General features: G+C 33.9%; 1 protein-coding gene across 4 annotated transcripts; it reads right to left on the minus strand.

Annotated features, from left to right (window-relative positions):
• Positions 1-617: 617 nt before the first annotated feature.
• Positions 618-10,799, minus strand: LOC148176198 (5'-3' exonuclease PLD3-like). 4 transcript variants are annotated; one of them, XM_088034279.1, is made up of 10 exons: positions 4,313-4,418; positions 4,233-4,266; positions 3,856-3,953; positions 3,639-3,806; positions 3,414-3,591; positions 3,106-3,363; positions 2,800-2,868; positions 1,624-1,755; positions 1,271-1,576; positions 620-1,083 (listed from the first exon to the last, which is right to left on the minus strand). In XM_088034279.1, exons 1-10 carry the CDS (start codon positions 4,333-4,335, stop codon positions 814-816), a joined length of 1,536 nt encoding a protein of 511 aa, XP_087890405.1. In that variant the 5' UTR covers positions 4,336-4,418; the 3' UTR covers positions 620-813. The 4 variants fall into 4 exon arrangements, with proteins under 4 accessions (XP_087890404.1, XP_087890405.1, XP_087890407.1 ...); XM_088034281.1 differs by having other exon boundaries at positions 621-1,083; positions 4,045-4,266; positions 4,313-4,414; XM_088034278.1 differs by lacking the exons at positions 4,233-4,266; positions 4,313-4,418 and adding an exon at positions 10,449-10,799 and having other exon boundaries at positions 618-1,083.
• Between the last annotated feature and the right edge of the window lie 411 nt (positions 10,800-11,210).

Below are 11,210 nucleotides of genomic sequence, written 5' to 3' on the forward strand. Positions count from 1 at the left end.
GTATTAATTTCAAGACATACAGAGTGATTCTTTTTAATATTAATCAAAGGCGGCTTTCCATTTTAGGACGTAGGTGTTGGTGAATTTCCGCACTGATTAAAGGATTGACACATGAGCGGAGAATCAAGTAGTATGAGAGGGCATAATTTCATTATCTGTGTGTCGATAACAGGAAACACCAAACGAGTGCCATTTGTTTTTGTCATGAATGAACACTCAAAACAGACAAGCAATATGAATTAAAGCCACATTTTACACAATAAAAACAAATTTGTTTAATAGCAAAATGTTGCTACATGATACGCCAATGCTGTCATGAATCTGTCATTAATCAAATTTAATTTTCATTTCTTATTTGACGGATTGTGTCTATCAGACGAAGTTTTAGCTGTTTTCACAAGAATGATCTTTTATCCTTACGAAAAATGCATTTTCTTCAATTTGTACAATGTAAAAAGAGGCATACCCAAAAATGTCAACGCCGCCTTTGATTAATATAAAAAAAAAACATCCTGTACATAAAATCAAAATTAAATGATGAATCCTAAATATACAAAAAAAACATTCCAAAATAACTAAATTTATAATGTTTTTACAGAGTGCTTTATAAAAACGGCACAAATTACTGCTCTTTAATTTCCTATTTGTTGTAACTGAAGGTCCGTATTTATGTTGCACCCTGTATATAATTATTGAAAATCAAAAAATTATCATAGTTTTGATTGTTCCACGGCTGATTTCAAGTTGACTTCTCCCCTTGCAGATTTAAGTTGCGTTACCAACATGAAATGGGCCCATTAAATACACGCAAAATTACAGTACGAGAGGATGCGAAAGGTTTGAATTCCAATCTCTCTCGAAAACTGCCTGCAGCTCACTTCTCAGAGTCGATTGACTGACATTTCTATCAAAAACCGGATCGTGGAGAACAAAAGCCACGCCTGCAGTATCAATAAAGTAGTCTCCGGACCAATTAGAAGTCCCAATGTAGGCGGTGTTATCTGTCACCATATATTTATTGTGGTTTACTCTTGCGAATGGTATTTTCGCTTGTTCTTGGTCTGCAGGCACTATAAAACGTCGCTAAAACAAAAATTCTTGTTTATAATAACGTAATTAATTAATTAAGGAGGGTTGAAAAAGTATAGTATGTAACACGTGTGATGAATTTTACGCAAATATTTACACAGTATGTTTGCTCCATTAATGCACGATCTCTCAAATAAAATCATGCGTTAATGACTCGAGAACTGATGATAATTCTCCTTACCACTTCCAGCGACACCCTCGGATACGCCAAATTAATGGAAGCAATCGATTTCAAGAAATTATCTTCGGACGGTCGTGAATGGTTCCACCAACTAATCAACATCTTCACTTTAACATTGTGCTCAATCGCCGCTGTTTTTAAAGCATCGTCTATCTTAGGCCAATATTTGATCTTGGGGGTGTATATTGTCAGAGGAAAGTAGTCCATTACGGCGATGTACACATATTTTTCAGCGTGCTGAATTACACTAGTAAGAGCATCTATGTCGTTGGTTCTACCAGAAGGGTTGAAAGACAAAGGTGAACTCTGCAAACTTTTATTATAAAACTGAAAGACTTCAGTTGGAACAGTACCGATATGTACGTCTGGAACGTTTCATTGTTTACGGTTAAGTTCATTGGAGTTTCCATATTGATAGTCGTGGACAAGTTGGAGGCCCAATGATCGGGAACTCTCGCGTTGGGTTCGCCGAGTTTCCAGTACACCTAAAAATTCAAATTTCGCGGTAATTCGTATAATTGTCACGTGGACTCTTTCCGATTGGTGCCTCATTTAAATCATAATATAAAATCGATATTCAATTGGTTATTGTAGAAAAAGCGGCCTTGGCACGAGGAACCACTACGATAATTGATTTTACAATTTTACAACACGAGCAACAGCCAAGAATTTATAAATAGTTTCCGTGTATCAATGTCCAATCATTGTTTATTTATTTTGTTGCATAAATACGCTTAGGCTTTATATACAAGGTGTTTATAAATGTTTCTAGCATCAAGGGTGGCTCTGGAATTCCTGTCATATACTATTTTGCCGCTTTGTTTTCATAGTGAATAAAACTATCCTGAAAATTATTTATTATGTTATTAACGTCAATGACGTTTCAATTACAGTTTTGTGTCCAAGTTTTTGATTTTCAGGTTTTAAACCACAACTAGAACAGTTTATTTCTCAAAACTTACTTTGCGCCATGTTTGAGGTTAACTGCAAATGTCAGTTGAAAAATTGAAACCCACATTTGTAATGAGCGGCAAATTTCTTTGACATTTCATAGCCACCCTTGATGCTAGAAACATTTATAAACACCTTGTATTATTTTATACACTGTAATATATCGGTCAGAGGCATCCCATGCTTTTTGAACGTACGTCGGATTTTTGTTCGAAAACTGTCAAATCTCTAAAACATTTAGTTTTCATACGTCAAAACTACTGCCGTGGTGTTAATTCCAACATTACATTTTTTTTTCCAAAGCTTACTACGAATGTAAATTGAAAGTATCACGATTTTTCTCTTCTCTTAAAGTTTGATGTAGAAAATTGAATCTTGTTCCATAAAAGTCTGTCATTAGAATAATTACAGTCTTTATAAAAACCATAGACGCCGTAATTGCCCCCTTGATTCCCCCAGCAAACACGGCTATTTTCATTATGAATAAAGAATACCCCAAGCGATCGAATAAATTTAGCAAATAAGTTTGACAATCGATAAAAACACGTGACCTCCTGCATTATAAACACTGCACTTACATCGAAAATTTTGCTGAGATCCTCCGCCAAACAACTGCAGTTATTGATCACCAATCCCAGTTCTTTCACCTGCAACAACGACGTATTAGGGCCGGAATATAGGTCGTTATCTTAGAATGCATTTCTGCACAGTTGGTAATACTACTCAGGTCTACCAACAGGTTTGTAAATTTCAAAGCCTACGCTATAGACTGAATGACATAAAATTCGTCCTTGGCCGTGGTACAACCTAAATTTTCCCCAATCCTTGACCTTTCCCCTTCATTACGATTTAACGCGGCCCCACAAACTGTCTCATTATCTTACTTGAGTGAGTGACCTCCAATCCATATTGGCACTTCCAATATAGACATGCTTTTTATCGATGACCCAAAACTTTGTATGTAGGACTCCACCCCCTAGTAACTTGGCAAAGTTCAAACTTCTAACTTGAGCAGCTTTTCTTTTAACTAACAATTCCGTGTCTACGTTCGGGTTATCCTGTGTAGGCGCATTTTGTGCTATTCTTATGGAGATTTTTCGGTCAGTTCCCGCCTTCAGAAGCGACTGAAAAATAATTTCACCCTTGAAAACAAAAAATTAGTACCACCTTTTTCCAATCACTCTATATATACTTTAACGGATGAAGGATCTGGATACACTTCCGATTGTCGCAACGTCCAATAAAAAGAAGCTATATCTATTGTGGTCTCTGCGGAAAGAATCAAATTAAACCACGTTTCAAAAGTTGATTGGTGCGTGACACTGCTGTTAAACACCACGCCTTCGGGAATGCTCTCCACCAATGACAAGCTGTGAAAACCAAAATATACTACCACGTGACTAACAGTGTTACCAACCTGCAAGTGTTAATGCAAGACTGCGGGACCGCATTGTTGATTTCTTCGAAGGCGTGCTCAGTTGCGTGGTCTAACAACGGTAAAAGAACTACAAGGAAGATCAGAAGACAAATTAACGAAATGGGGATGCAGGAAGGCCGACACCATTTGTTTTTCTGGCCCCATCGGCTGCAATAAAAGTGTTGTAATGAAAAAAAATCGTTTTATTACTGTTTACTTTCGGACAGGGCTGCCATCGCACTCGGACTGACTGTACCCGTGGCCCCACAAGTGATTGTCTTCTTCGGGGTTGGCAGCATGGTCTTCAAGGACAGTCTGTTGAAATAAAAAGTACAGTCTTCATACTTTCATGGTTCAGGACAGTTTGTTAATGCAAAACCCACACCACTAGCACTAATTGTCTTACGTTCGCTGGTTTGGATCTGGCTTTCCAAAGACCTAACCTCACTTTCATTTTCTATTGTTTGGGTTCTTATCGCGTACATACGAAATACGTTATTAAGCAGACATTTATAGAAAAAAATGTACGATAAGAATAAAATTATTATCAATTATTATCATTTAACACTGTCTACAAAATCGAGTGATAATGACCTTTGATGAGATTCGTGCCTGTGTGGCACTTTTACTAAAACTTAAATTAAAAAGACAAAGTAAATACAAATTTGCTTTACTTAACAAAAGAATAGACCCCCATCCATTATTGCAGACATATGAAAATCAATTAACTATAAAATAAACGTCAATTTTTGTTGATCGCCGTGTATAATGTGTTGCCTACTAACGTTATATACAGAGTGGTTAAAAAAGAATTCATAAAACCGCGCGTTTTTGCCCACTTCCAATGGTTTGAATTAAAAATTTTGATGTGTTACCTTCATTTTAATGTATGGAATTTCACTTTTACAGCCTAACATTTGCTGAACATAATATTGTAAGTGTAACGCCTCCACTAAACTGGTGTAACACCATCGCCTCACAACACGTGTGGTAAAAGTAATGAATAATGAAATGATCAGATATCTTGTAACAGTTTTTGCTTGTTTGCATATGCACGGAAATGTGCTATGAATACCAAGGGACTTTTTTTCAGGGTTGGAATTAAAATAATTTATAATCGGTTGGGAGATGATTAATTTATAGTTGAAATGTTGGAAATACAGTGGCGGCCAAAATAAAGTAGTACAAGTCTTGAACCACATTTTTTCAAAAATTGAGCTATGTAAAGCTGGCTTTCAAAGTAGGCATAATGATAATTTTTGTAGACTTAACACTGATATTAATAAAACAAAAGAAAGCAATTATATTTATGCACTGGTTTGCTGAAAAAGCTGTACCACTTTATTTTGGCCGTCACTATAAAAACGCGTTCAAAAAAAGTTTGTAATGTCGCGTTGAAGATTTGACCTGAAAATGTTAAATACGTGTAAATTTGTGTTTCTGTGCCACATTTCTTTGTTCTTTGGTGATTAGCGAGTCAAGAAAATGTGTCAGTAGGAGGGGCTTTGAAATTTGAAAACTGTTGGTAGCCCTGCCAGTATCTTTTGATAGTTTGAGGTTAAATACCTATGAATAGACAAGCTAAGTAACAAACCCATTTCAAATTTGATAATTTGCTTCGATGCGGTTTTTCTGATGATATGACATTTCCTGTCTCGCAAATTTACCTATTATAAACTCAACGACGCGTTGCATTAAAGTTCATCAGCAGAACGAGTAGCTTTACGGTTTGTCGATCTGTGCTATTAATACACAATTAATTATGTATTATTAAATTTTTATTACCTAAGTATCCCTACATAATTTAATTAGTTTTCTGAACATCCCTAATTGGAAAGGATTTGTTGTTGCAGGCATTCTACTGGTGACTCGTATTTTCAAATCAATACTAATTATAGGTGGTTGAAATGTTTTGGGAATGTCGTTTCTTATACCACACGATTTTGCTCAACTTTCTATTTATACGGTGCGATCATTTAAACATGCCATTTATTTTAAACCGATAGCTTCAAACTTTTAATTCATCAAAATTTTGGGACTCAGACAGATATGAGAAGATGAAGAAGTATTTTTCTAATTTGCTATGGTAACCGAGCTGTAACGGCACTCGATTTGGGTGCGTTTATAGATTCTAAACGCATTTAAAATCTAGAAACTTTTTTTGGTTGGCAACAAATGTCAATATCAAATCATATCTTTGAAACAAACCGTTAAATTTCTTTCATTTCTGGATTATTTCATAGAATAAGGTTGGCAGCAAATTATGCTACAAAATACACTAAAAACACTAAATTCCTACGCGAACTGAGTTGACAGCACTGGTCGGGTGGTCGGTACTTTATCTCTGACATCCACTGGCTTTGGCTATAATCATAACCTTTTAATTATCAAAATTACAATTTATTCCCAAACACCAAATTTTGTCAAAAAATGCTGACGCGCGTTTCGATAGCAATGCTATCATCATCAGAGCGATGATTAAACTAAAAACTAACAAAGAGCGATGATTAAACTAAAAACTAACAAAGTTTTAGTTGTTAGTTTTTAGTTTTTTAGTTAGCTTTGAGGATAACCTTTTAAGACTATTTTTCCTACAGATAATTTTTTTGTAAGCGCCAACATAGCAAGTAACAAAAAGGAGTACTATTTTTTTTTAATTATCGCTATTTCTGCAGAATGTTAAACAAAAACTGTCATATTTGTCAAATTGTCAATACATCAGCAATATTTCGTATTTCGTTATGCAGTCGGTTTAGGATGCAAATGTCCACTTTGACAGATATTTCTTTATTTGAGGTTGAAAGCTTGATAAATTAACTTTGAAAATTTTAAAATGCCAAGGTTGGCATCATGGTCTCCTCAAAATTTGACGTTTATCCATTTTGACATGAAAGTTGCTGTGTATCAATTTGCTGTGTAGTTAATTAGTGCGAGCTCTTAAAGATATGAAGTGAAGTTAAAATTTCAAAACTGCAATAATGCAATTGAATTTTGACACATTACATTGACAGAATGTTAACGAACGACAACCAAAACCAATTGAAACTTTATGTTTTGCATGATTATATTTTATGATTTATAATAAACTTGATATTTAGTCGTATATATTTATCAAAATTGACATCTGTCCATTACAGGTAACTAATCTCTTTCAAATCCTACTGAGCAAAATTTTATTTCTCTTACATGTTTAAAGACTGGCACTAATTAATTTCGTGACTTTGATACGCAGCAATTGTCATGTCAAAATTCTGAAGAAATGATGCCAACTTTGTCATCTTAAAATTTCAACTTTAAATAAAGAAATAACTGTCAAATCGAGGCCTTACTGTTGTACTGTATGTATCTATGTAATACATAATACCTATGTGTTCTTTGCTTATTTACACTAACTGATGTTAGTTTTATAGTTAATGAAATTACAGAATTCAAAATATATTAAAATACCTATTATTTCATAAGACGTTGCTTGGCGCAACGAATATCAAAGTTAGAAAACGAGTCAAAAACGCGTGTTTTAAACTATTTTTTCTAATTCTATTTTTATCCATTATCCAAAATAATGATGTTCAAAAATGTAGTAACTTTTGTCACAGTTGGTATCATCAGATTGCATGACAAGTGGCGTTGTTGGTGAGTGACATTTCAAATTTTGTAAATTTCCACAATTTTGATTAATACACCGTGATTATTAAGAAAAGCTTCATTACAACAATGTCTGAATCAGATGAAGAAAATATCACTCCCTTGAAATACAGTCAATATGGTTATTAACATTACTGACATTTCAATCCTTGAGTGACCAAACAACCAATCTTGTAACAAAAATTTTTCCAATTCTATTACTATACAACTTGTTTGACTCATTGTCAGCACAATGACAATTATCAAAATTGAGCGGTATTTTTACGTTATTCACTTTTTCACGGCTTCCTTATTTGATTAATGTCATATATTTTGTCAATTTCAACAATGCGATCAATAAAACCACTCAAAGCAATACATTATGTACCAACATTTTGAATATTTATCTATAGGGTGCGGCTACTTGTAGCCACCACCAAAATCGTCGTAAAGCTTTAAAAATTTGTATACGCGTATGGTTGACAAGTCGAAAATCTAACACAAAAATTTGTTTTTTAAACATTTAATTTAAGCGATATGTGATGGTTTGTGGAACAAACCGCAAATTTAATTTTTTTTACAATATACAGTAGAACCTCGATTATCCGGGTGCGGATTATCCGTGCAAGGGTGTGCGTTCGATTATCCGTGCATTACAAAAAGACCAACTACTTCGGAATTTTGCTTCCAAAGTTAGAAAACTTAAAATTTGGAATTTCACGAGTAACAGTTGGTGTAGTTTAATGAGATTTAAGTCAGTGCAGAGAGCAAAATCAAAATTTTTGTCTTTGAATAGTAAGTGTTCGCAAACATTGAGAAAAATGCTTGAAATAAATGATTTTGCAATGACATTCTTCATAATTAAGAAAACTGAAGACTCAAGTGGCAGAGAAAATTTTGGGACCAAAAAAAAAATGAATGTACATATCAGTTTTTTTTACTACAAAATAGTTATTTTTATGTAATATGTCTGATAAGAGTTGATTGTTTCGATTTATTGCAATATTAAAAATTGTTATTGTTAAGATGTTGATAAATTTTGTTGTTGTTTTTTTAATTAAAAAAAACGTTCCAAATAAGTCTGTTGCCTTAAAAAGTATGTTTATTGAATATTTCGATTATCCGTGTTTTTCGATTATTCGTGCAGGCCCCGGTCCCGAGAAGCACGGATAATCGAGGTTGTACTGTAATTGTGTTAAACATAGTTATGCCAGTCGTCATTCTAAATATGCAATTTTTGTCCAAAATTTGAGGAAAATACTGTTTTAGTAAGTTGATTTTCAAATTCAAAACGTCAAAATTGGAGACTACGTTTACACCAAACTGCCAATATTTTGAGTACCAAATTAGTTTGCATAGTTTAGGTTGTAATAAAACTCTTACTTAGTAAAATTGTCACTTTTTTATGTTAATTAACGATTTATAGTGTCCAAAAAGTGAAAATGAAGTGAAAATTTGGTGTAAACGTAGTTTGCAGTCCAGACATAATTTTGAAAACTAATTTGAATTTTTTTGAATTGCGGTTTATTCTCAAATTTTAAACATAATTTATTAAAATAAAATCCGAGATATTTTTATCATAATTATGATAATAAGAATTTGAATTAGCGAGTGTTTCCACAAAAATTCAAAAATCGCTAAAAGACGTAGCGGCGATATTGTGCGTCAGGTCACGTCAGGTCACGTCAGGTCAGTATGAGTGTATGCAAATTTGCAAATTTTAATCTTTGAAATGAAAGGCGATTTTGAGGATGTATGAGTGTTGCCGTACCCTGTATAATTATTATATTATCGGTCAAGTTCAGAGATTAGACTTGAAATACGACTACAATTTGTACGCGTGTCCCGATAAGAAATTTTCTTGATGACCCAATAAAACTTACACAACTCTTAAGATCTAAGAAAAATCGTTAATATACGCACGCTACCTGGAAATTATTGTCGCCAACAAATAATGTCTCCTAGCTCATCAAAACATGTTTATTTAAGCACAATATCGACCACCTCTAACGAGACAAAACCATCGATTGAACATATCAAACAAAGAAAATGCTTTATGAAACCGGATAGGAAAATTTAGCAGGTTTTATCTGGATCTATAAAGTTTGTGAAACTGGCAGTGCTGAATAAAACCAAATAGAAAATCCGAATATGATAAAATTATGGGAATTAATATAACTTTAGTAAACAATACAGGATATTTTACAAATAGACGGGAGTCATTAGGCTTTATAACAAGATTTTAAAGTTAAAGAAAAAAACTAAAAAACTGTATCAGTTACTAAACAAATAACAGTATTTGTAAAATCTGAAGGAAAAGAAAAGAAACATGTCACCAAACTCTTAAGATCTGTAATTCACTATTTTAATGATGAAGGCTTTGATTTGACTTACAATTTGTATACAGACTGACTCACCTAACATGACGACCCTGACGACTACCGAATGCAACCAAAAATACAATTTTCATAAATAACTTGATACCTTTTGTTGACTTTATTTAACATGAAATTTGTACACTCCTGACAGCAATGCCATTATTTGACAAGTTATTTTCGTAAATTTTAAAACCTTTTGCGCACCTTGCAAAATGCTTAATGATGAAAGAGTCGAAAAACATAATAAAAAAAATATAATCTTTTTTCTCAAATTCTAATAAATAATAATTTTTAAAATTTTTTTGAAGAATTGAGTGACTTGATAGATTTGCACGCAAGTGTATGTGCCAATGATATTTGTTATCTGCCCATTAGAATTTGAATTTTATAAATGACTATAGACAATTTTCTATACGGAATTTTCAACCAATAAATAAAATTGTGATTCAAATTCAAATTCGTTCTATAAAACCAGATTGAACCTATAAAACCGTACTGAATTAGATATGGATTCGTATCGATGGGATTTTTATCAGGCATTTTCATTAAAACCCTCATTTAGTACTTTCAAATTACGAATTTCAATCGTTTATAACTTATAAGACATCAATCAAACTCTAAACTTTATACATTATTGGAAAGCCACGTACTCACTCGCATTCATTTTTGAGTAGTAAACACCCTCAACCTTGAACCATTTTACCACCCTCATATACGCTCGCATGCTCTCAATTATATTACCTAGCAAGGTCACGCCATACAACCCATTTCTGCCAACTAAATTAATATTAGAAGTAAAAATTAATACCGATAAACGTTTTCCTAATCCACTGACGTTGAACTTGGACGTCTTATTCCTTGATGGTATTAGAACCAGGAGTTGTTCACTATCCGCCTCATTCTGTAATATGGGTGCTTCAGGCCGCGTGATGGGCACACGGATGTCATTCAAATGGATGTTGGTACTGCCGTTACCATAACTGATATTGTTGGTATTGTTGACTTGGACGAGTAAATTACAAGTTTGGGAAGCTATCTGGAAAAGGCCATCTTGAAGGTTTCGTTGTTTGCAAGGGCTTCTTCCAAAGTAGTCCCAGAAATGCGGCATTTTTCACCCCGGATGCGGCATTTGCACGTGCTCGGTTTACCCGCGCGTGGAGAACTGATGGATTGATTGGGGTTGCTGATGGGGGTAGTTGACTTGCGCCACAATGTGGAGAGATGGACTGGGGGGTAAATGGGGAAGAATTTCTAGAAATTAGAACAATAGTTGGGGGCGTTTTTTGTAAACGGTAAGAAGGGGAACCGGCGCATCCACCATTGTTTCATAAGCAAGCGAACGTTGAGATTTCCGGGCCGATAACGCTTTTCTTCCTTGATTTATAAATAGGTAATTATTACTATCGTTTGATATATGACCTGTTAGACACGAAATCCTTATAGTGGTATAAAGCAAAAACGTATGTCTATATTTGAACATTCTTTGCAAAAAAAGAGAAGGTCATGTTTTTTTCATCTTGTTTTTAGCAGAAAGTTAAAAAAAAACAAAAAGTTCAAAACTTTGGGTAAT

Source organism: Gnatocerus cornutus, chromosome 4, assembly GCF_029298725.1.
Source record: "Gnatocerus cornutus isolate USDA-ARS CGAHR chromosome 4, icGnaCorn1.1, whole genome shotgun sequence".
Lineage (NCBI taxonomy): Eukaryota > Metazoa > Arthropoda > Insecta > Coleoptera > Tenebrionidae > Gnatocerus > Gnatocerus cornutus.